Below are 26,668 nucleotides of genomic sequence, written 5' to 3'. Positions count from 1 at the left end.
TCTTGACGTTGAACGATGACGGGATTCGTACTACTATCGCCGACTGGTTTACGTTTTGAATACCGTTTATGGAAGACAAACACGATGGTTTTACCTTTGCAAATCCCGTTATAATTTAAACGTCGTCGCGATAGAATGTTTTGTAACCGATGCGAAAATAAATCGAACTATCTTTTACAGAAAATTTTCAGAACGGATTCGATTTTTTTTTTCTTTTTTTTTAGTAACGAAAATACAGCAAATTACAAAAATTTGAAGAACACGCTTTACTCGATTATTATATATCGAGAGAAAAAAAAAAAAAATTTTTTTTCCCTCCCTCCCCTCCCGGAAAGCTTTTATCGAATCTTCGATTTTCTATCGACGTTTCGATGGAAAACGCATAGCAGTTTGAAAATGGTAGAGAATGGTAGAATTTAATTAAAGATCTTTTCTCTCTCTAACCATTAAATCTCCTTCTTCCCCCGTTTCCTCCACTGTTTCCCTTTTCCGTCCTTCTTTCTTCCATCCATCCTCTTTATTCTCAGCCCTCCCCCTCCCCTTTCCTCTCGCTTTATCCTCTTTTCCATCCTCTCTACCTGTTTCCCTTCCTCCCTTTCTACGACTGCACCGGGCGCACGATGCACAGTTTGCAACCAGGATTCACGATTTGATCTTCGTCAGTTTAACTTTCATGGTGTGGCAACGTTTCCCCGCCGACGAAACGGGACTTTAATTATACCACGAGGTTAATTAATTCCGTCAAATCCTGCGAAGCGCGCTTCGGTATCCTCTTTACTCTCCCTCCCCTCCCCCCCTGCGCCTCTCCCTCCTTTTCTACCGGGCTTCGAATCTGAAATTTATCCCCGCGTGAAAATATTTTCGCGATTTTTCCTTCTCAACGGATAAACAACACGGATGGAACAAACCTCCTCGAACCTGCTTCGTATAATTCTTCGATATTTGTTGAATCGTAGGAATCTTTGTCTGCCGTCAGCTTCAACCGATCTTCCAGAACGTGTGGCGCATCCTTAACGTTGAAATTGTGAAGACCAGTTTTGACTTGCGTCGTTGACTGTTAATACACCTTCTTCTCCATAGAGTTCGCATAGACTTTCTCTCTAGACTTCTAGACTTGAATACCGTTCTAACTCTTTTCGATAATGAAAAAAGTAAAATACGTCAGAAACGCTTCTTTCAATCTTTGTTGTCACGCGCGAGAAACACGCAACGAAATCGAACGAATTTTTCCTACGAATAAACCGTGAAACGTCCCGAAACATAATATAATAACAACACGATTTGGAATGAAGTTGGCTGGACAAACGTTCGACTCGAGCGACACTCGCGTGTAAAAACGAAATTACTTTCCGAACAGCTTAATAATTTCTACTCTAGAATGAAGTTGGCTGGACAAACGTTCGACGCTCGCGACACTCGCGTGAAAAAACGAAATTATTTTCCGTACAACCCAATACTTTCTATTTTCTTTTCTTTTAAATCAAAATCACAACGTAAACATCGTAAAGATATGCTACGAGACCGATGGAAATAGTTGTTGCAATATAATTTTCCACTTTCGACAATTTATTTATAAGCCGTCTTCCAAACGTTTCTTCACACCGGCCGAATGTTCAAATCGCTCTCGAATTCAAGTGTCTTCTTATTTATAGCAAGCGATGCGAACACGTGTGCACCGAGTCGGAAGTTTAATTATACGAGAGGAGGGGGCAGAGGGGAGGGGGAGGAGAATTAATTAACTCCGTGAAATCTCGCGGAACTCGTCCAGAGGTTGATCAGAACCGATCGGCAACTAATTAATGGTCAATCCGTTTTTTTCCTTATCGGATTCTCATAGCCTCCTCAGTTTCAATCCGCTCGAGACTTCTCTCCACTGCTCATTTAGAGAAGTATTTTTGAAAAACGAGATTATAATTTTTTTTGTTAAATATCCGATGCTCCTTCACCTCGACATTTGCAAAATCGTTGCAAATGCGTTATTTGAATATTTCCTTTTTTTCTCTCTCTCTCTTCTTTTTCACGACGAATGCGAAAAAAGGGGAAAATCCGTCCTATCGCGAAATTTCACGGATCGAAAGCCAAGGATAATCCAATACAGCGTCGATAAATTTTAACTATCTCTTTCTCTCTCTCTCTCTCTCTCTCGAAAAGTTTTCCATTAAAACGAATTTTTCATCGAGCGCCCGCGTACCGATAAAGATCTTCGAAAAAAACTTTCGTCCCGCAGAAAAAAAAAATTCTGGGAAAATTCGGTCAACGGATCCTTTTTTAACCTTTCGAAATATATAACGTATAAAACGATCGTCGAAAAACGTGCCACGCGCAAAGTCATCGCGCAGCCGATGCGCGGCGCCCGTGTACACCGCGTATAAAACCGTATAAAGGCGGAGGATGTAGAATCCCGAATCCATTAAATATTTGAACGGAACGAAAGAGGCGAGGGAAAGGAGGATTCCCGTAGGAGGAAGTCCTCCCTCTTAGCCACCGGTACCTGGTATCTCTCTGTATTAATATTTACATTTACATTTCTTCGTCGTTCCTCTCTTATTTCAACTTGATACAGCGAGCTGGCTGGTCGGGCCAGCTTTTAGGAGGCGCGCCGACTCGAGCCATCGCTCCCGTCCATCCCCCCCTTTTCACGTATTATTATGACGGCAAATATCCTTCCCCGTATATCTCCTCTCTAAATCAGACGGCAGGTCTTTTTATCTTGGATTCGCGTCCGTGGAAGGAACGCGCGGGTTCGATCGCGTTAATTTTCTCGCGTATAATACGAAAACTGTCTGAATCGATGATTTCGAAGGAAGAATTTCAACTTCTTCTTAATTTTTTTTTTCTTTTTTTTTTTTTTTTTTTTTTAGAAGATAGGCCAAAAAAGATCCAAGCCTTCCAATAAATCAAGTTCGTCCGTTTGAGCCATTCGGTCTTTATTTTTTCATATTATTCGAACGAATAAAATTCAATTATATCACGATAATAATTTTAATTAATAAAACATTGATTATGTTTATGTTTTAATTTGAAATACCGGGAAGAAAACATGATTTTTTTTTTTCTTTTTTTGACAGCAGTACAAATGATGACTGACTTTCGATCCTTATATATATATATATATATATAAGAATTTAAAATTGTGTAGAATGGCGAGATGTAACAAATTCAAATTCTTTATTTACTTAAATTATTTCGAAAATTAAGCTCGACATTGAAGTTGGCGTAAGAAATGTGATGATCACACAACAGGCTGAGAGTGGTTATTTGATGGTTTAATTAAATAAACGATATTGCGGATAGAAAATATATTTCTAAGGTTCAAAAATTTTCGATGATGTTATAACTTGATGTGAAATTTTTAGGTAATCATTGTGCATTATTTTTGAATCGTGATTGGTGGTTCGGATTTATTGACAATAATATTTTCGTTATGTTTCGAAATTTAATTTTTTTTATAAAACGAATGGATTTGTACACGATATTCGATTACCAATAATGGCATCAACCATTGGCCGGTTTTCATCTTTAATTCAGCTGGAATTTATTCATCAATTCGACGTGTCGATTTATTGATTGAATTTAAAATTATTTTTATTAATTTATTAATTTCAAAATTGTAACAATATTATTTGTTGGATTGGTAGCAAGCTTTTGATTTGGATGTGAAAAAAATTGGGTTGCTTGTTCAACGTTAAGACAGTTAAGATTTATAAAAATAATAGCGACGTTAGAATTTTTATTTGTCCGTGCAATATTTAAATCATTAACGTGTAAAGGAGGATATATTGTGTAAATAGAATTCAAAATTTACGAATATTTTATATTTATCCAATTAAAGAGGTTTAATCTTCTGTGTTCCCAATATCAAGATATTATTTTTTGAACAATTTATGATTAGAAAAATAAATTACTTTCCTACAATTAATTTAACTGTTATAACATATTTCGAACTGGTTCAAATTATAGCTTTTCGAATTGAAAATAAATTATTATAAATTGCATCAAATAAATTATTTTTGTATAATCAATTTAATTCTCGTAATACATTTTGAATTGATTCAAATTATAATTATTCTATTCAACGCGATTTGATTTTAAGATCGTGAATAAACTGTCTCAAAATGGATGAAAAATAAATTATATTCGTGCAATTTAATTATTAGAACAATATATTTTACGTTACGCGTGTAATATCATCGTGAACGATGGGAAATTCACGAAACTTCTTTCCTGTGAACCGCGAGCGAGCAGCACTGTATTTCGCCTTTTAGAGAATCGATAGATCGAAACAACATCGAAAAATATCATCGAAGCGTCGAGGATAAAATTCCCTTTTATCAAACTCATAGAACAATTAATTTACCCATTGAACGAGCGTTTAAATAATTTTCGAGGGTTTAAAATTAAAAAAAAAAAAAAAAAAGAAAGAAAGGAAGAAAGGGAAATCAACCGCAAAACCATCCCCCCTTCAAGAGGCGTGGAAATTCTCGAGCGGATACGTCGTAACGCGTGGATACACCTTTTATCAAAATATTAGCACCGAGTGTGATTAATTAACCAGCTCTGTCGAGGAGCGAAGGGAACCGCGTTTAATAAATTTTTAATATCGTGGACCGGAAGTGTGAGGGTGGCGCGCATTTAGAACGCCCGTGGGAACTCCCCGTGGGCGGGGAGGGGGGATGGTCGCCTCGAAGGATTCGAACCGATCCACCGGATCGGTAATGAAAAGCTGGAATACAATTAGCGGTGAATTTGTTTAATTAACGCGGCGGCGCCGGTGGAACAAATATCTGTATCGAAAGAGACTCTAACGAGGTCCTCGAGACGGTTTCCCTCCAATCAGCCGGATCATTAACTCTGATAATTAATAATGATTGGAAATCGATCGATCCCACCCCGCACTTTTACTTAAGTTTCGTGCGTAAAGCGTTCGTGCACGTCACGAGAAGGGAGGTGGATGTATAGAGACGTATTATTATTTTATCGAACATTTTGCATTTAAAGATCCATCCATCCATCCGTTTTTCTCTGCCCACTCTCGTTCAGGGAACGGGCATTAATCTTCGAGGCCAAGAGGGATTTTTCACCTCCATTTTCACCAAGCGTTTCTCCGTGGATCGATTATTAATTCGAGAGGAATTTCTGGTTTTGAGAAATTTTATTTTTTCGATCGGATCGCGAAATTTTTAGGACAGAAACGGTGATTTTGACGATCCCTGGATCGAGCGATAGTGTTTGATTTATACGCGGTTCAAGTATTATTTAGACAAATTGTGCGAACGGTGAACGCTCTTAAGCGAATAAATAAGTGAGCGAGCAATCGAAGGTATGAACATGCGAGGCGAAGCCGAAGTGGAAGGGAAGCCCCGATGGCTGTCGCTGAAACACGCGAGCAATCCATTTAAATCATTCAGCGTACTTTCAATCGTTTTCCCTTGGAAACGTGATCTCACGCTACCAATTCGCAGACGAGAAATTCCGTTTGAGAATACTTTCACGTTTTATCGAACAGAAATTTAAAAAAAAAAAAGAAAACATTCGTTCGTAAAAATGAATGAATAAATAAAATTTCGAATAAAATCTACTCGAGAAAAACAGAGGAGAATTTATTCCGATATTTTTCAATTGCCAAGAATTGTAAGGATTTCAAAGCTTTCTAGTAGCACTTGACGCGATGCGAGGGCATGAATGGAACCTGCATTTTTGCTGGAAATGTGTGTTACTCTGTCCTTCCAAGGATATTTCCAGGAGAAAAGCGTCTCTCATTTCGACGAACAAATCTTTCTTTTTCGCCGATGATGGGCAAAATTTAATATCTCGATCTATCGAAGGTATTAAAACGATAATAATAATCGTCAAAGAAATAAGTTGTACGAAAAGCAAATCAATTATAACAGCCACGAATAAATGTTATTCAAGATTATTTTAACGAATAATTACTTAAGACAAAACCTTCCTTTGCTCAACAGACAAAGTTCTATGCTTCTAATAATCTTCTACGTATATATATATTAGGTTGTATGGAAAATAATTTCGTTTTTTCACGCGAGTGTCGCTCGAGTCGAACGTTTACGCAGCCAATTTCATTCCAAACCGTATTGTTGTTATATTATATTTCGATAGCATTCGCATTTCACGGTTTATAAGAAAAATTCGTTTGATTCTGTGTATTGTGATTGCGTTTTTCGTGCGTGATAACAACGATGAGCAAGAATGTGTTCAGACAAGAAAAGAGCGAAATCTACGGAGAAAGTGTATTAACAGTTACACCAGTGTCGAAACTTCGTTCCGACAATTTCTACGTTAAAGAGTGCGCCACGTTGTGGAAGACCGAACGAAATTAACGAAGACAATAATAAAGGCGTTGATCGAAGCAAACCGACGAACAATAGCTCGAGAAAGTGTTATGAGAATGAATTTGACTCGAATTCGACTGTTCACGATCCCAATAATACACCAAGATGAGAATGAGCCACGTGTTAAAAATCCCCCCTCGCGTTTCCTGAAAATCAGCAATCGCAAATAATCGGTTTCGACTTGCGAACGGAAGGGAAAAGAGGTACGACTGTGTCGTTCGAAATCGACGCCATTCGATCAAATATATTTATTTTTCCGTTTCTGAAAAATCGTGAAGAAGAAAGGAAGAATTTTCAAACAGTCAGGCGGCGAAAAGAGCGGAGTACGATACGAACGATGTTACCACCATGTTTCCACATGCAGAAGGGGTGGAGGGGGGAGACGTTGTATCGACCCGATCGATATTTCGCCGAGACATAACTCGATAGAATATCGAATGAACGCGTCAAGCCCTGCAGGGCCAACGTCGATTCACTTCCCCCTTAGTAATGAGTCACGGAACAGTGTCCACCACGACAATTTCTCGTACGTGAAATTTTTCTCCGCCAACCGGCCAATCAACCGCCAGTTTCGAGTTTCAATCAAGAATCAAGATTTTCATTTCGTTCCCTCGCTTAGAGTGGGTAGATGTTGGAAAAGAAACGGAGGAGGAGTAATATATTTTTATTATCTCATTTTTGCATTACTGCGCGGTGGGTAGGGAAGAGCCGGTGGGTCAACGGGCGGCGCTCAATTGTTATATATCGACCATTCGAGTGAAAGGTAATATCGTGGCTTACAAAAAGGCCCTTCCGCTCTGCGTAATATTTATGATGTATAAGTTGGAAAACACTGTTGTACGGCCTTCCTTATATATACATATGTATATATGGATATCCCCTTAATGGAGTTAAGCACGCTCCTTCTGTGGGGTGGGGGAATATACTGGTAAATCGACTCGAATAAAACGAGGATGAGCCGAGGAGGAGGACGTTATATATTTTATCAAGGAAGAATCTGTATCTATGGGAAAGGAAACTCGGAGGAGGAGCGTTTCTTGGTCTCGTCCAAGGTAAGGAAATTGCTTTTAACTCGAACGAGTTTTCTTTTTTTTTTTTTTTTTTTTTTTCGAAAAATTCGATCTCAAAATTTCAATCACCGAGGCACGCGTGTCGTGCACGTGTCTGCTATTGTAGTGAAGTTGGCGAGGGAAGGGTCAACAAGTAAGAAGGGTGCTAATTCTCTCGTTATATTCTCCTTTGCATCCCCTTTCCCATCCTCTCTCTCTCTTTCTCTGTCCTCGACTTCCCTTCTGTTCTCTGGAGCGGCCGATAATGGACTTTTAATGCGTTCGATTCGCCGGTCCCAGGATCCTCTCCAACGTCAGAAGATCTCCATATTTCCTTCGCCTCGAACGAAAAACGCTTTTCACTCTCCTTCCGTTTAATTCGACCCGCGTGTCTCATCCTCTCGAGAATCCCATCGAACAGGTACAACTTGTATTCTCTCCTCTCGCATATATTTCGAACATTCGCATACGATAAGTTTAATAAACTTGCTCTTACTTAGTTTCTTATTAGAATGAAACGGGAAAAGATGATTAAGGATTAAGATTAATTGGATCGATTCGATTAAATGTCGAAATAAAATAAAACAAAAGAGGAGAGCCGCTCGATAACCTTGATAACTCAGACGCGTTGGTTTGGAAATTGTTTGCCCGGTTATAAGAAGAAGGGCGCGCGTTTCGATTGGAATGCTGTCTGTTAAAGATAAGGGTGGCCACCCCTCCACGAAAAGGATCCTACAATATGCCGGACACCGTGCTGTCACGTACCGGGTGGTTATTTTTTGTCCAAACACTCGTCTAATTGATCATCCTTCGATTTTAAAATAAAATTTCAGGGAGCGATTATAGATAGTCGCCTCGTATAGAGAATCCTAAATTTAAGCCAATTTTTTGGCTTTTATGAGATTTAACAGCGAAACCTCTATATTGTCCCTGTTCAAGGAACGAATCCCCTTCTCCCGATATTTCTTCTTTATTTCATTTGCGACTTTTTTCTATTTGAGATTGGATTGATTTTCTCTTCTCTTTTCCATTTCGAAATGGCTGGCATCGATGGCGAGCTCGCAAAACACCCTGTAGAGAGCGCGCAGAGCGAAGAGCAGATCGAATGGCGGCCTCCTTATCGCACAGCGCCACACTGGCTGAACGGCGAAATACGATTCTGCACTTTGTTTCCGCGCCCTCCGCGATAATTGCACGGTCAGATTGCATTCCTCTGCCACTTACTTTGAGAACGGTCACGAATATAATCCCTAGTCCCTCGCCGCTCCGGAAAAACTCGTGGACGAATTTAATCGCTTTATCCGCCCCCCTCCTTCGAGCGGAAAAATTCCAAATTCGAGAAAAATTCGAATATTACCCTCGAAATATAGAATAATATTTTCACTCGTCCCTTGCGTTCAAAATTTATATTCATCACGCTCCTCGAATAAACGTGGCTTGCACGCCAACCATCCCATCATTAACGTGTTGCATACACGCGCAACGTATTCTTCCTTGCGATATTGACGCAAAAATTTTTATTTATTTATTATTATTAATACGTAATGATAAACACACACACATATATATATATATATATAAATTGATTAGGTAATAAATAAACGTCGAACGATTTAAAAAACGTCGTACAATTTATATATTTCTTCTTTCCTTCTCCTTCCCTTCCCCCCCCCCCCGCGATAAGCGATGACGAGGCGCCTCTACTCGCATCGCGAAGTTGTTTAGAGGGAAAACAAAGCGATTTCACGGTATTAAATTAATAGATCCAGACGGACGGGGGAAGTTGTTTGCGACTTTAAGCCCCCCTACGTGACTTCCGTTAAGACCATCGGCTTATTTTATTCTCGATCCCGATCCTGCCGTGTACAAACGATCGTATTAAAATCTCGTCGATATAATTCTAACGGCCGTTTTTTTTTTTCCTCTGGTAAATGATTGCCGATTTCGAAATATATCGTGCATACAACCCTATGTTTTTCGACGAAGAAAAAAGAAGAAAGAAAGAAAGAAAGAAATTCTAATAATATAATCCAGTGTAATTTTAAAAAAAAAGAAAAATTTCTTTTGAGAAAAATTCGTAGAGATTTTATTAGAAGAAACTTTTACCTCGCCGTCCATGTACAATTTTACACGAATGTAAATTTCCTGTAGAGAGGGGTGACTTTGAGGACACGCAGGATGTTTATCTTCTTATTGTCGAGGGAAGTCGCGGGACAAGGAAGTTGAAGAAACCCGGCGAAGAATCGGAAGGGAGGGGGTTGAATTTATAGTTTATTACTTTTGGCAGAGTTCATTGAAACTTGTGAGCCTGCCTGTGAAAGTAGTAAAAAAAAGGAGAGGGGAAGAGGATGAAAAATGGAAGGAGAGGAAAGCGGTGGACGAAAGGCATGGGGAGGAGGGAGCCACAGAAACGTCACGTTTTGTTTTCTTTTCTTTTTCTAGACGCAATTTACATTTACGATCAATTTTTTACGATCCAATGGCGAATCTCACTGCATTGCCTTTATTTTATCAGGTCAGGTGATGAATATTCGAAGATACATCGATTTCTATATCGATTTAATTTTCCAAAACTAATCTAAATATAATAGATTGAAAAAGTAATAGTCAAACTTGTTTTTTTACTTGCAGAACTCGAGGGCATCCTGAGGAGAGAGTCTCACGAAATAATAATTTTCATAGAGTAAAGTACCAAGAAGAAAGTAATTAATAAGCAAAATCAAAGGAAGGAGATTGACTTTCGTAAAAACATTTGTAGAGATAAGCTTTTTGAGAAAAACTGGATATTTTTCGACGAATCTATCGATGGAATACTCGATAAATATAAATATATTCTAAAGACTAATCTCGAAGATTGTGCTCATAAATTGGGATTGTTGCAAGACTTTTACTTTCAACGGGACAACGATTCTTAACGTACAGCGTGGATCGTGAAAGAATGAGTCGTATACGTTAAATGGTCCACTGCAGAGTCCAGATATAAATCGAAAATTTATAGGGAGCTGAAATAGGCAAAGAATTAAATAAATTTCAAATATCTTCAAAGCGGATGCTTTGAGAAAAAATTATAGAGTTATGGAATCCCATTGACTGAGACAAATTATTACAAAGCGTTCGAATACTTTTCTAACCTATTAATAGTTCGTGTTTATAATAAATGTATTATAACTAACTACGTAAATTGGTGAATCATTTTCAAATTTTGCCGCTACAATCTTGAGACTTTTCTCCTACTATACATCCCTCTCATTTCCTTAAACAAGTTCCTTCGACGTGTATTCTCGTTCATCAAAAATTGCAAATATAAGAATAGTTTCGTTATCCACTCTGTAAAATATTTATGCTAAAATATTTATTCTTATTCGCTTAGTTAAAATATATTAGGTGTACAAATAACTTCTTTCCTCCTTTTTTTTTCAAATTCAAGATTTTATTACACGAATCAGATATAAGATCACGATCTATCTTTCCGTCGATTCTTCTGTGTGTCTGATGATTCCTTCGACTCATAATTGTCGAACTTTCTCGGTACACCCGAACCCGATCGTCGTCCTTCAAATTAAAATTTCCAATTTCAAATCTTTGCTATGATTTTTCGCACATTCTGTAAGACGTGGCCTGCAAATCATTTCGCTAGCCGATCTCCAATAAGCTAATAATAAGGAACGCAAAAAGCGAGCAGCGACGCGAACGACACTTCTCTGCACGCCATATCACTCGAAACGATTGCGCAGGACTGGAGACTCTCGAAGCGCTCGTCGCGACTTTTCTTAAAAACAAAAGCTCTTTCAGATGGCGCCATAAGCGATTCGAATTCGATTACGAGTTACTTACACTCGTGGAAGAAAAGAGGAAGGAATTTATTCGCGCGGCTATTTTACGTGATTCTCGAGCGAACGAAATATCCGGCTGATTATAGTATTTAATCTCTTTTCTCCTTCTTCCTTCCTCGAAATGGGGAAAGTTTCGATCTTCGTCTTCGTGTAATTGCAAAAAATATGGACGGTTGCCATTCATACGAGATTTCACAAGATTTTTTTCATCGCTTTGGCGGTGGAGACGGATGGATGGACGGAGTGAGAGAATGGCGGCCGGCCAAATTTTATATATTCCAGCCGTTGACTTCGTGGACAGCAATTTGCAGCTCTTTACGATGTTCACGTGGGAGGAGGAGGGGGGAGACTGAAGGCCGGTTCCTCAAAAGGAGGAGCAGGATTGGCCGAAAAGTGGCGGTCACCCTCCCTCCCCCCTCGTGTTTGTCGAAATACAGACCGCTGGCGGATAGCATTCAACCGGGATGGGCTGAGGTGGCGGGGGATGTTCGGATGGCGAGGGCGAGCTTTTTACGAGCTCTTGGCCCGGTTGAAATTTGTCCGGATATCCTGCAACCTCGCTCTGTTGCTCGAGGTAAGGGCAAATCAAGAGACAGGTACAGCGATAATAAAAGAGAGTCGAATCGCCAACTTTCCTTCTCTTCTTTTTTTTTTCCTCTCTTTTTTTTCCCCATTGCACAGAATTGGGCATTGAACCAAGTTGAAAAAAAGTAACTGGTTAAAAATCTCGAGTAAAGTTGCATTAAATAATTTACCTATTAAAATAAATTATTGAAGCAATTTATTTTTTTAAACTCTTTGAAAACGCGTATCCGAATAGAATTTGTGGAAAAATTTTCGGATAAGAAATTTTTGGCTATTTCATATTTCTTTTTTGGCAGGATTAAAAGAGATGAACGCAGAATGTGTTCGCGATTCGAATCGAAAGGGTTACGAAAACGATAGATCACGATATCATATATTTTTACGGATCGTTGAAGGGGACGTGGGGAGGGAGGGGAGGGGGTGATATCCTTACTTCGAATCGTGACTTCTCGACCCTAAAACGTTTTGTCATTGCGCCGGCTTTTCAAACATTTATCACCGACCCCTCATTTCTTGCTACTCGAGTCGTTTCTTTGTCCTGCCGAGTCGCACGAACGGCAAGGAGAAGATATACTCGAAATTCTCTCTCTCTCTCTCTCTCTCTCTCTCTTTCTCGTTTTTTTTCCTTCTTTCTTTTTCCCCTCCCCTTCTTTTTTTAAAGGTTCGCCAACCGGACCTTTACTTTCCTCGTGACAAGAAGAAATAAACGGAAGGAAAATGCGAAGTTGAACGTATAAAATGTGTACGAAACGAATTCGTGAAATATGATATCCATAGGGAGAATCGTGTAATTTAGATGTGTATATTGTCAAATATAACTCTACGATATACTCTTTCTTTCGATACACCAGAACGATAAAGATGAAGAGTAATTTCGTTCAACTTTTTCCGAATTGAAATTATTCCAAGTAAAAAAAAAAAAGAAAAGAAGCATCGATAACATTTCATTGAATTTCTTATAATAATCTCTCCGAAAGAGACAAAGAACGTTACGCTTGCTGCGTTTCATTCTCTCAAAAGAAAAAGGAGAGAGAGAAAAAAAAAGAACAAAATAACGATCGTTCTCCGATCACACTTCAACACGTGAAAATCACACGTATCATAGAGATTCGAGTGGCGAAAATGGAGAATCGAAAAGTCATGTACGATATGAATTACAAGTAGGAGGAGTTCCGGCACGGATAATCAAGCAACGCCCCGGTTATTAATAAAATTACGTGTAATTAGCGTATCGATTAAATTATCTGCCGATTAAATTTCCCATTGATTTACGGGCAGAGTGGATAAACGTGGGCCAACGACGGAACAACGATCGGCCCGTTATCCCGATGTGTAAATATTCGCGAGCTCGTTTACCGTGAACACCGCCACCGCCCCTCCCCTTCACTCCACTCCCGTGGATAATCGGGCAAGAGCTACACCCGATATTATCAAAATCCACGATAATGACTCGGGTGATTCGGCGTCGTCGGCGATAAAATTAGCATGAAGCAGGGTTACGCGCGGTTGAAGAGTGAACGGGCCATGAACGGTGGAGGGCGGAGGAGTGGAGGGGGAGAGAGAAACGGTGCACGAATCGGAGACAAAAATGGTGGATCGCGACACGTCTCGGGCAAAGGCAAAGAAGTTTTCGTCAATTTTGGGATAAATCGATCGCAACTTGTAAAACGTGGATAAAATTAAATGGACACAATAGTGGAGATAAATTTGAATTTTGAAATGTTTTTCGGGATATCGAGATGTGTGTACGAATAAAATCGTAAAATTCCAAGTAAGTTCCTGGTTATACATATTTATTCGTATTTGTTCGAATTTTTGACAGGTGGATAAAGTGGAGACATCTAGTGAGCAACAAGAAGCTAATTCATTTTGTCGAACGCTTATATTAACGAAGTATAATATAAAACGCAAAACATTAAAATTCAACTATAATGAAGAGAATGTGCTATAATTTATATAATTTATCATTTATACGAAACCACACAAAATTGCATGTGGACAAAATCAAGTGGATATTTTATACGTATATAAAGATTCGGTAATTAGTATTTGATATTGGAATCTTCGGATTTTATAATTGACTAACCGTCGTGGCATGCTTTCAACAAATACTTTTTGTAAGTAGTTTTTTGTTAATCCGTTCCAAATTTTCAATTGCAATTCTTCCAAAAATATTTGTTTATTAGTACGTTTTTTTTAAAGGAATTTCTGCGTCCAATATATTCTACAAATTTTCTATCGGATCAATGTTTTTGTGAAAGCTATTCCAGAACCTTTGGATTTTGCATTTTTGAAAAGATTGCTTTGTTTTCGTAGCGGTATGTTTGAATCGTTATCTTGTTGTAACGTTCATTTTTCATCAAGGTGTATTTTGCTTGTTATTCTCACATCGTTCTTATTATTTTTTCCTTTACATTAATAAATTCTTTCTTGTTATATAGTTTACCTGTCTTTTGTAAAAAATAAACGAATTTAGAATGTTATTCCTGTATACGAGTTTAAGTTGAAGCATAATATTAGGTTAACTTTCGAAGAGAAGATTCCATCGATGAAAGTTAGCTTCAAAAATTCAGGCGTGGAAAAGAGGATCTTAAAAACGAACGGAATCCATATCGAACGAAAATGAATCGAAAGGAAAAGTGGATGCAAGAGTTAAACTTATCTCGAATTGCAGTTTTCGGACATTTGCAGTGGGTAAAAAGTTATAAGGTATGATTTCGATTTCGATTTCGATATTCAACGATATTTAATATTTCGCTGATTAATGGAACTTGCTTGATTTCTAAAAGATCATGATATTCCAATTAAAAATGTATCGATTTTAATGGAAATATTAGATCGTGTCACGCAAAGTTGTCAATTTTAGAATAAATGATCGATCAATTGCAACTCGTAAACTCTACCTAACCTATATTTCGCTCATATTTTCACGTTGTTTATTTTCCTGTTATGTATTGATTTAATTATTTCTTTAAGAACGAATTTAGATTATTATTTTTGTACGGGTTTAGGCCGAAGCTGGATTGTGAAGATACAAGTTCATTTTCGAATAGAATTATAACCTGTGACGAGAAGTGGATGCTATGCGACGATCGTGCGTGATCTGAACGACGATTGGACGCCAATGAAAATTCTAAAGAAAGAAGTTACGGTGACAATATAGTCTGCAAAGGAAATAATTCGTTATTCTTTTCCGTGACAAGAAAACACCGTAACGGCAACAACCTACTATCAAGAAATTGATTAAGAGACAAACCGCATTACTCGATAAACGATACTCGCCGGATATTTTACCGACCGATCATCGCTTGTTTCGCCATTTACGATTGTTTTAAAAAATTAAAAAGAAAAAGTCATTAATTAAAGCCAATGACTCGTATGTCGATCGAGCAAAGGTTATAAGCTTCAAAAATATATCGTTCTTCTTCCGACCAATTTCACATGGTACAACCTGATACATCGCACAGGGATCGCACTATTGCACGTTTAAATGAGAGACTTGCGAGAACTCGACTGAAACAAGCAACTGGATGATGAGAATGAGATACGATACGAGGAATAGAAATGCAGACGCTTGAGCGAGCAATACCGCTGTGAACAAGCTTATGCTTACGAATGCTAAGTCAATGGATGGAAGTTTGTAACAATGTGAGATATGATATTCCATCTAAGTAAATAGATCGTATAAAATAGATGTCTAACTTTTCGATACATGTGAAACAGCGAAAAGGAGAAGAAATTCGAAATTTGGCTTTTTGCAAAAGAAGAAATCGAAAATGACGATAAAACAACAACTACGTTCGAACGTGGGGCGCGTTAAATCCAGTTTCCTCCTTCTCGTTACCGTTCGAAAATTTCCAGCCAATGTTCACGTACGATCGATTCGATATCGGTTTACATCTCCGTGTGCGGCGCGTCGATTAAACGCATCGAGGGATAGCTGCAATCAGAGCGAGGGAAGCGAGGTTCAAAGGGAAGGTCGGAGAAATTTGCGCGCTATCAGGACGACTGGATGAACACGCCCCCTCGAGCAACGTCACCCACGAGATCCTTTACACAATCTGAATCTTCGGAAGCTCAATTTCTCGGGTCCATAGCGTTAATTGGCGAAAGATCCGGGACGAATCGTTCTCAAAGGGATGCCTCATCGACAATATGACAAGAGTATACATTATATATATATTTCTTTTTTCGAATATGAATTTATTCCGTAATTACAAGCGGCCCTTTGATCGGTCCACGCTTAGACAGGAAATTTCGCTAATTACGATCTTCTTTCAGGGAAGGAATGGTGATCCACAGAGTTTCCAACGCCTTCAATTACGGAATTACGTTCTTTTTCCGCCTTTAACAATTAAATACTCCACAATTATTCGATCTCGATCTCACTTTGAGCGCCATTACAAAGTACGTATCCTCTTCTTTCGAAGATTGGTTAATCGAATCATTCTCTCACAAACTTTATTTATATTCGATTTCTTTCAAAATGTCTCTTCGCATAACGGATTCCTAACCTCTTTATGTAACAATCTCGCAACAGAATGGTACAAATGAGATGCTGGTAAATAGATATATAGTAAATAGTAATAGATAGATAGAATATTAAATAGACTTTTTTTCATTTTTATGTACATAAACAAAAAAAAACCTATAAAAATCTGGCTGGTTCCACGCATCTTCTCCTTTTTTTTTTTTCAGCCCTTTTCCTTTCTCTTCACGGAGCGGAGAGCATCGAGAGCGAGAGAGCACTTACGCGGGATGAGCTCGTGGTTGAAAAAAGCCTCGAGGAAAATTGCGAAGATCCTGACGCGTCGAAATACCGCTGCTCCTATTCGAATAATATTGGGGGGGGGGGGGCAGGGAGAATATCTTTTATCGCCTTTCATCGAATTACGCCTCGAACGTTTCTGCACGCTTCCCCTCGATTCCCTCGAAATTCTTGGTTCGTAAATGGCCGCATTTCCGACGTCTATGATACCAAGTTTGCTTCGTCGACTATTTTAATAATTTTATACTCGGATGGATAAAATTTTAATCGTTTAATAATGTTTAGATTAATAATATTGATTGGAGAGGTTTTTGTAATTTTAGTTTATTTGTATTTGATTTTTTTTTTTTTACAAGAATATCGATCGAATTAAATCGAATACTATTTGATTTGATCGAAGGTGAATCGAAATTAGTTTCAATATCGTGTGTTCAATATCGAATATTAATTTTTTTTTTGGATTTAAGTAAGTCCAATCAATAATATTTATTTATTTTACTATAATATTTAATTCGTATTTGCTTAATTAATCGAGTTCGAGGTATTTTATCTCGAATTCGTTATGATAAATTAATATATGTATGTGAAATATTAATAATAGTGATGATAATTTATTTAATATATCTATATTATTTAAAAGAATTAGTAAATTAATTAATAATTACATAATTAAAGATAAATTAATAAATAATATATAGTTAATAATAAGAGTTGAGAAGAATAAATTCGATAATTTGTCATTTGAGCATTCTTTTTTCGAATTTCTTATTGAATTGACGCCAATTAGAATTCAGATTGATTCTAATGCAATCAATATGTAATATAATTTGTAACGATTGTAACGATAATTTAATTTATAAGCGAACGAGCTAGACATTATATTCCAATTTCGTAAATGAAAATAATTTTTACCATTTATTTCGAATTTGAAAGTTTTGAAGCTGATAGAAGTGAAGACAAAGGCAAAGGATTTCTCTACACTCTTGCAGAGGCTTCTTTTCAGCCAGTAGCAGGGAACGGTCACGCAGAGATTTTCGAGATTAGAAGGCTTGGAAAAGGATGAATTCGAAATGTATATTTAATTGGATAAAATAGCGTTGAATCACGTGTATCTTACGATATTATAACAGGTAGAAAGTTTTCGAATTTGGTAAAAAGATGATGATAAAATTATAACATTATTTTCGAGCGTAAGGATTGAAAAACGAAAAACTAAGAGAAAAAATAAATAAATTCGCGAACGAAACTTTATCGACGAGTATTGAAAAGTGTTCGATTTTTTGCACGAAAAAAAAAAAGTCGTAATAAAACTCGTTTCGAAAAACGAGCCATTGTAAACCAACTTTCACAAACGTTTCACAACGATTCCATTATTCTATCGACGATTCGAATCCTCGAATGCATCGATGTTTCGACTTCGAGGGGGAGAGAGGAACTTTGAGTCGTGCGATGGAGAAGGAAGAGAAAGAGGCAGATCGAATAAATTTCCCCTCCAGAGTTGGACGATAATTAATTCTTTTGTGATCATGCGTTGAAATAAATCAGTGATCGTGATTACCTTCTTTGTAAGTTGTTATTTTTAAATCGTTCAATGATTGTCGTTACTTTTTCTGTGTATCGTTGGATGATTTTGATAATAACACTTCAATCACAAATTTATTCACTTACAATACAAGATAGGATTAGGAAACGAGCTTTTCGTCACTAGCTGCAATGAAAAACATCGAACTATTACGTTAATAGTCGAAAAAGAATTACGAGTGAAACATTCCCTGTTGCTCCCAAGATTTGAAAAACAACAACGCATTTTGATGCGTTAGATATAGTTTAATTAGTAATTTAATATAAAAATAAATATGCGTATTCGCATTGTTGTAGCAAAACCTATTTCTTATGTTAATTATAGTTTTCAGCATCTTTTTGTAACAAAGTTATTATCATTTAAAACGTGTCTATATCATTAAATCTATTGAAAGACAGGCGTAGTAGCATAAAGGTTAGAAATCGCTATTCTATAGTAAAAATTATTAGGCTGCTCGGAAAGTAATTTCGTTTTCTCACGCGAGTGACGTTAGTCGAATTAGTTTATCCAGCCAACTTCATTCCAGAGTAGAAATTATTCGACTGTTCGGAAAATAATTTCGTTTTCTCACGCGAGTGGCGCCAGTCGCTACGTTTATGCAGCCAACTTCGTTCCAAACCGTGCCGTTATTATTATATTTCGAGAGGCATACCATTGGTTTGTTCGTAAGAAAAATTCGTTCGATTCGCGCGCGAGATGTAATCGGTAATCGCGATTAATAATTTTACATCGATATCCCTTCGTCGAGAAGGGTGGCTCGAAGGATCGGCGAAATCGCGGCCACGGTTTGCGCCCTTGATAGGCTAATATTCCCGTTCCTGATGAGTTGGCTCAGACAGTTTTGAATATTAGATTAAACGGCGGTCGATCCCCTGTCATTAGCAGGATGCTCTAATCAAAGTCGATCCAAAGTTCGAGGCCGTTCAGCGGGTGGTGATGGTGTTGGTGGTGGTGGATCTTATTAAAAGCGGAGCCATCTTGTTTCCTTTCGAGACCGATCCTCCCCCCCTCCCGCGCATTTATCCCGTGTTACTCGCATCGTCGACAATCTCCCCTTGTCTCCACTTCGATTAAGGGATCATCGTCATCGTAGCGCGTCCCAAGTAGTTTATACGATACAGGGTTTGAGCGAATTTCTTCGTCGAGGGAAGGGTCGGGGGACGGACGAGAATTTGGAAAGTTTAGGATAAGGATTGAGTGAAGAGAGGAAGGGACGAGATGTGTTGATCTCGAATTGAAATACAATACATCGTTTTTCGTCCGAATGGTCGAAGAGGGGAGGAAAGAGACGAGGTAAGAGAGTGAAGAAAAATTTCAAGAGGATACAGAAATTGGTTCTCGAAAGAATGGAATTAGAGAGAAGAATGGAATGTTGATTGGAGAGAGAGATTGAAAGAAAAGAAACGAGGGGCGGAGGAGTAAGAAGTCGTATAGGAATAACCGTTCTACGACATATGGGCGTAATTAAATACATCTAGTTCCAATTTACCTTCAGGTTGGACAGATGTGATTTCGCCACTGGAGTACTTGATTCGTTCGAAACGACGCGACAAAATCGAATGAAAGAAATAGAAAAAGTGGCGGCACCGACGATCACGTATAAAACCTTTCTATTCGTTTCAATAACCCAATACTACTTCTAACCTCGCATTCGATCGACAAATGTAGCTTATATTGGTCTCGATCTGTCTGTACAAATCGCTTGAATAACAAAATAAATAACAATCACGAGTACAAGATATACAAACACGTATTCTCGCGTATTCGCTTATCGCCATGTGTCTGTCTTCTTCCAAAGACCGCTGTTCACCATCCATATATACGAATTCCATCTTCTTTCATATAAAGTGGGACTGGTCATAATGGGAGGAGGAGAGAAGGTTAGGAGGAGGATTTACGACCGCGCCTCGCTACACGGCCCTCGTATTAATATAACATCGCGATATACGAAATATTAATATGTCGAGGAGGTAGATGCGCAGCGGCTCGCCGGTATGCGTCATACGAGGCGCTTCTCTTTCCCCTCCCCTCCTGCAATAATCGCGAGAGAGGTAACGAAGCGATGTGTACGCGGCAGCATGCACGAGGGGGGATGGAACAATTTCCGCCGCGAGGAATTTAAATATTCCACACTCGGTCGGTTTTTAAAGTCGAATGCGAAGGGGGGGAGGATATTATCATCGAGAATCTGGAATTTCGTCCGGGACGCTCTTTCTTTTTTTCTCTCTTTTGATTCTCTCTCGTCCCCGTTTTACTGAAATGGCGGGCAGTTTCGAGGATGAACTCGAAAGGGAGAGAAATTCTCAAAGATGATTGCATTACGGTTTTTACAGTTTTTTTTCTTTCTTTCTTTCTTCATTCGCCACGTTTTCTCCATTCGAATGAGGGGACGAAAGCGGGAGCGGAAAAAAATTCTCTACACGACGATTAACCGAATTGATCCTGCAAATATTATCTACTTACGTCTTTTCATTCGAAAATTTTCTTTATTCGAATGGACGAAAGCGTTGAATGGAACGGAAAAAAAAAAATTCTCAACGATGATTAATCTCGAATTTTCGATTCCACGAATCAATTATATTCACAATCTTTCCATTCGCGAAAGTTTGGGTAAAGCATCAATATTTTTCCTTCTCGTGTTCAAATTTTCTTTTCGAATGGATCTTATTTCGATCGAAATAATGAGTGAAAGGGAATTCTCTTCCTTTCGTCCGTCGCATCCAAGTTTTCTCTCTACTCAAACGGACGACATCAAAGTGTGGAATCTTACTCGATGGCACAGAGAAAAATTCTCAACGACGATTAATCGTAATCCTCCTCCCCTTCCTCTCGAATTTTTTCTCCACAAATCGTTCATCACATTTCGCAATCTTTTTCATCGCTGGCGAAAGTTTACGCGAAACACCGATTCCTCCTACTCCTCCTTCTCCTCCTTCTCCCTTCCTCTTTCGCTCGGCGCGGAACTTCAAGTTTCTCCCCCCTCTCCCACCCATCTCCCACCTTTCCTCCTTCGTGCTCGAACGAGTATTAAGCGGAGTTGGTAAACGAAAATGGGCGCTGGTTTGTCCCGTTCCAGCTGCGGATAAATTATATCCGGGAAAACTTTTTATAAATACGAATATATACGCCGTTTCCCTCCCGCTTTTCCTTGTAATCAGTGTGAGTGGCGAGGGAAAAAAAAAAAAGAAAAGAAGGAAACAAGGGAGGGGGAAGAACAACACTCGGAGTTTTCCACTTAGCGGCGCGATTCGTTATTCGTTGTTTCTCGTCGCGAGCAACCACGTGGATTGGTGGTCGCTCGTCGTTGCGCGGAAACGACTCGAACAACTTCGACTGCTTTTTTTTTTTTTTTTTTTTAATTTATTCGAATGAACGTGTGTAACATTGAACGTGTAAAATAAAGGACAGATATAATATACGAGGAATGGAATTTAAGTGAAATTTAAAGCGAATATATTAAAAATGTATGTATGTATGTACATGTACTGATTGATGAGTGTGAAAATGTATGTTAAAAAATTAAAATCGGGGGGGGGGGGGGTTGGATAATTTGGTAGAAAAGAAAGAAAAAAGTATGAAAATCGAACGTGCTATCAAACAACGAAACATGATAATTTATCCATGGTGAAAATTTTAATAATCACTCGTCAAATTATAAATTTAAATAAATCTCTGATTCTTTCAATTTCATATAAGAATGATATAATTTCATAGATTCGTTAAAAATTCTTCCACATTTCCAATTTTCCGATGTCTAACTTCGATCGATCTTAGAAAAATGTGTAATTCAAATATATATTCAAATTTGAAAAAATTAATATAAGGTAATGATGTATTCAATATTGCGACAAGGATGTGCGTTTTAAAAAGTAGACAGCGTAGATAACGAAAAAGACAAGTGAATAAAGGTTATTAAGCAACGAGAGAAGAAAAGATAATTCGATTAAAAATTTTCATTATATATAAAACTCTCTCGAAATGTAACGATAAAATATTACGTTTCGATAATCTGAACCAGGCGCCGCTTCTGTGTATCGTAAATTGGACGAAATAAAGGGAAGAAATATATAATAAAACACATTTGCCACGTTAACCACGTTAACGCGAATGCGTTATGGGTCTTGCATTTGTATGAAGGAGACATCTTTGTTTTAATCACGAGCAATCCCTTTTAAGCCCCTCCTCCCCCCAAGTGCATCCCCTTACTCTTTATTGCGGGATTTTAGGGCGAAACAAGACGAGCATCTCGCCGCAAGTTCCACATGACGTGTCACACGTGTGGAAATGTAAGCTTAAACAAGCCTTTGAGCGTTCCCATTCGTCGTCCCCTCGCATTTCGAACGACCGCTGAACAATTTTCGTCTATTATCGTTCGTGAGATATAATTTTTAAAAAAGATATAAATTGCGCGAATTGTTTACACGCCTCCGTGAAAAATCTCGTGAAGGGACGAGAAATCGAGCTCGTTCTGTCTTTTCTTTTTTTAAAAAAAGTTTATATTTCGACTAATTAAAATAATTTACCATTGGACGCAGTCGTCAATTTCTATATTTTTTAAAAAAAAAGTGAAAATTCGTTGGTCAATTTACAAAATATATTTTAAGTAAGTTTGCCAACTTTGAAGATACAAAATTTAAAAAAAAATAAAATTTAGTTGGCCAACATTGAGTTGTACAAAATAGGGCGTCTACAAAACTAGAATCCAATCAATTATTTTACTATTGGACGTAAAAAGAGGTAATCAATTTTTAAATTTTTAAAAAAATAAAAAGTCGTCGGTCAATTTACAAAACATATTGTAATGGGCGTAAGAAGAAACAATAGTCAATTTCTATATTTTTAAAAATATAAAAATTCGTTGGCCAACTTATATATATATATATATGAACGTGCTCCTGAAATTTATAGAGCATCCACAAAACGTAGAATCCAATTAATTTATTTTTAAAAAAATAAAAATTCGTTAGCCAATGAAACTTACGGACCATCCATAATTAATATTTCTAAAAGAAACGCCCTCGAAGCATTCTTATAAAAAAAAATCTTCTCTCAAACTCTTATAAATTAATCTTGCGTCGTTTCAAATTTCGCGCCGGCCACGCCAAATAAAAGAAACGAGATTGGAAGCGTGGCGGTCGACCGACGTGAAATATCGATGTGTCGTCCACGCGCTGCATATTTCGCGCGACACGACGAACGTCACTTGTTACGCGTCAAAAACATCGTGCAATGAAAGCGTCGAGAGGAACGATGACGATGATTTACCGCGGCGATTGATTGTCGGTTGCGCCGAGAGAAATAAACGGAATTAATTCTAGTGGCTAGTTGATTCGACGTGCGACGCAAAAAATTATTAGAACGGCCAACGGTTGCTAGTCGGAAAAAAAACGATTTCGTATCCATCGATTCGACAACGGACCCATCGATCCGTCGGTTAATTCGACGAGTATAAGGCTGGACAATTCCTTTTTCGAATAGACATCTCGAGTGAAAAGACCCAAAGAAAGAAGAGAAGGGGGGGAAGAAATATCGTTCGCAACGATGACTTGCCTGTATCGGAAATCGCAATTGTGCGAAGATTCGGAATGGCTGACCTTGGCATTGGAGATTTTCACGAAGGCTCATCGTTTATTGAAAAATTTCGTGGATTTCTACAAGTTCGTCCCTGGAATAGATCAAAAAAAAATATTTTTAATTCCTTCTAATCGCTTGCGAAGAAAGATATAAATGTATTTGTTTATCAAAAAAAAAAAAAACCAGGCTTCACTCGAAGAAGTATCACGCGATCAATTACGAGTCGATCCCTTTGCATGGAGCCTTGGACGTTGTGACCGCCTCGATGGCATCGATAATCTGCGTGAGCGTGTTGAAAAAAAAATGCCAACAATCGGATCTCTATCAAGACATGTCTCCTTGCGTTCGATGTCAAGACTTTGACATTTTGCCGGACGAGGTGGTTCGCAAAGTGAGCGAAAAAATATTTTCTAGAAACTCTTCCAGAAACTCTTCCCCCTCTTCCCCTTGTTTGTTATCGCAGATGAACATGATTCTATTGTGTCTACAAAACCCTAACGACATCGAGAACATTATATGCCGGATAAAGGAAGTGTTGTACATTTTGGAAAAATTGACGCCGTGCAGGGTATCGGAGAAAATACAAACTTTATCTCTTCTCCTCAAGGAAACGGTGAAAAAGCTCGTTAACTCTTCCCAAACTTTGGAAGGTAATCATGCCGAGAAACGAGTGATGATTTTCACTAAAAACCTTATCTTTTTCCTTTATCTTTTTGATATCAATCAATTGAGTAAAAGAAAGAAAAGTTTTCTTCGAACGGAATAAAATGTGGGATTAATCATGTTTGTACGGATATGTTTTTATCGCGTCGTTTCCTCAGAATCGTTCGACAGTGCGCAAATCAAGATGACACTGAATCTCGTGAACAACTTTATTCGGGACTGGAGCGAGAAAAGATCTAAATCCTATCCTCTCAGAGTGTGCAGATTTTGCGATCGCGCCATCACTGAAACAACTCGACAATGGGTACGTAATATAAAATATAAAATATTCGAATAAATTATATTCTCGCGAATAATACGGGTAATATCTTTTAAACTCGATCGAAGTTCAATTCAAAAGAAGTTTCGAGATCTAAAACGAATCCTCTCAGTATGGAAAAAAGAAGAGTTTTCAAACACCGCTTCTGAACTTCGATCCTCTCGCATTTTTAATCAAAAAAATCCACCGCGTCTCTAACTTAAATTGATCGTTTAAGAGGACGCAGCTATGTTTCACGCTTTTCTAATTTACGCACGCATCTCTCAGGGGACATTTTGCTGCGAGGAGGCGTTGAAATTCAACAACATCCGAATCGAGTGGGTTCTCCGTCAATCGGTCAGTTCCACGATTTCTCTTTCTCTTCTTTGTTCGACCCTCTCGTTACGACGGTTCGAAAGCTACTGAGCAAATCCGTCTGAACGAGGCGAAAAGCATGCGCATTGAGACGCGTCGGTAGTCGCACTCGCGTCTTTCAACGCCATCTGCCATTCTCTCGTATGTATACACTTTTAAGCGTTACGCGATAACTGTTTCGTCGTGAATTATACGAGAAACATGAAAATAACTATATTTTACGCGTATTCACAGTTATTTGCGTAACCGAAACTTTTTCCTGATATTCAAAGTGACTTAAAGAGCGATAAATAGATAAATTTTGAAAGTTTATTGTTTGAAAAAAATTAATATATTAAACAGGCGATAATTTTATACAATTTTCGAGACTTATAACGCGTAATTACTATCGATAATGATAAAAATTATTACGTAACTATAACGTCTAACGTTAATAGTATAATATATATATATAACGTTAATACAATAATATAATCTAACATCGTTTGCACCTTCTATTTCGGTTTTTTCCTATCGGTGCACGAAGGAAAACATCTTTCTTGTCAATCTCAATGGATAATTATTTATATCATTGACCGTTCGATGACGATGACTCGTATCTCGACGATACTTTTCCACCGCTGATTAAACTCGGCCATGGATATGGCTTCTTCTCCATTTTAAGGAAAAATTTGCCGAATTACCACTTCAAAGATTCGAGTTCACGTGTGCTTATAACCATATCCTACCGTACCCATCGAATTACTACAATCCTTAATAACGCTTATACACACTTTTCCATAACTTTTCCCCCCTCCGTGGTGGAAAGCGTGTCCTTCCACCGACCATCACTTCACGACCGTGCAATAAATACGATCCACAGATACGGTAATGATCTTTTTTGCCGACTATCGTAACGAAAGGGTTCGAACTCGGCCAGAATTAATCAACGCGTTGACCACGCCACGACGATACTTTTCCCACCCTTCACCCTAAATTTAAACTTTATAACTCAATCATATTATATCATTAAAAACTCCTAAAAAAATTACAATACACATAAGATTGCCAAAAACCATATAATATGTTTCTCTTCTCCCCCCCTCCCCTCATGTCCAAAATTATATCGTACTCGGCTCGTCGATCCGTGCTCAACGGGAATCCGTTCGAATCGTTCTTTTCAAAAAACCTTTCCTCTTTCTAAGAAACAACAGACCCCGGCCAAAGAGACGGACACGTACCCGTGGAAGGATCCAAGAGCCCCGAGGAAGAGGCAATTCCTCTTCCTGGACACCGAGCTGAAGACGCGCTCCTCGCACGACACCGACAAGAAGCGGACCTGCGTGACGACGAATCCACCTCCCCCTCAGGCCTTCGGTGGGAAGGAGAGCGACGCGGAGGAGAGCCGGCACGGCCCGGGCGAATCAGGGCCCGAGGACAGTGAGCGCGAGATCGGGACCCCCGACGAACGGAGCAGGAGGGGCGGCGAACCTCCCCCGAGGGCCCGCAAGATCGGCAAGGACGAGAACAGGGGATGGGCGAAGGATCGGAAAGGGGGGAGGAGGGGGAGAGGGAGGGGGAGGACGCGGGACGGGGACACCGACACCGGGGT

At 38.6% G+C, this 26,668-nt stretch overlaps 1 protein-coding gene and 3 long non-coding RNA genes across 5 annotated transcripts in view; 2 read left to right on the top strand and 2 right to left on the bottom strand.

Moving 5' to 3' along the window:
• Positions 1–184: 184 nt before the first annotated feature.
• LOC147656157 (uncharacterized) lies at positions 185–1,825 on the bottom strand. Its single transcript, XR_015294930.1, has 2 exons — positions 909–1,825; positions 185–832 (listed from the first exon to the last, which is right to left on the bottom strand). It is a non-coding gene; the product is annotated as an uncharacterized LOC147656157 (long non-coding RNA).
• Positions 1,826–13,639: 11,814 nt separating this feature from the next.
• On the top strand, positions 13,640–17,325 carry LOC147656155 (uncharacterized). Of its 2 annotated transcripts, XR_015294941.1 has the most exons (7): positions 13,640–13,934; positions 14,020–14,135; positions 14,338–14,526; positions 14,829–15,465; positions 15,541–15,981; positions 16,099–16,224; positions 16,516–17,325. It is a non-coding gene; the product is annotated as an uncharacterized LOC147656155 (long non-coding RNA). The 2 variants fall into 2 exon arrangements; XR_015294942.1 differs by having other exon boundaries at positions 14,829–15,981.
• Positions 13,747–14,694, bottom strand: LOC147656156 (uncharacterized). Its single transcript, XR_015294943.1, has 2 exons — positions 14,344–14,694; positions 13,747–14,267 (listed from the first exon to the last, which is right to left on the bottom strand). It is a non-coding gene; the product is annotated as an uncharacterized LOC147656156 (long non-coding RNA).
• A 6,277-nt stretch (positions 17,326–23,602) lies between the features above and the next one.
• The window catches only part of LOC105735192 (uncharacterized), a 7,048-nt gene continuing 3,982 nt past the window's right edge, over positions 23,603–26,668 (top strand). The window contains exons 1-5 of the mRNA XM_086916553.1: positions 23,603–23,824; positions 23,928–24,391; positions 24,563–24,708; positions 24,991–25,059; positions 26,262–26,594. Coding sequence (XP_086772679.1) covers positions 23,709–23,824; positions 23,928–24,391; positions 24,563–24,708; positions 24,991–25,059; positions 26,262–26,594 — 1,128 coding nt within the window. The 5' untranslated portion in view covers positions 23,603–23,708. The remainder of the gene's footprint in view (positions 23,825–23,927; positions 24,392–24,562; positions 24,709–24,990; positions 25,060–26,261; positions 26,595–26,668) is intronic.

The sequence above is a fragment of the Apis florea genome, unplaced genomic scaffold, assembly GCF_048593485.1.
Source record: "Apis florea isolate Af1SG1 unplaced genomic scaffold, ASM4859348v1 contig_3802_pilon, whole genome shotgun sequence".
NCBI classification, from domain to species: domain Eukaryota; kingdom Metazoa; phylum Arthropoda; class Insecta; order Hymenoptera; family Apidae; genus Apis; species Apis florea.
This window is presented reverse-complemented; position numbering and strand designations above follow the sequence as displayed.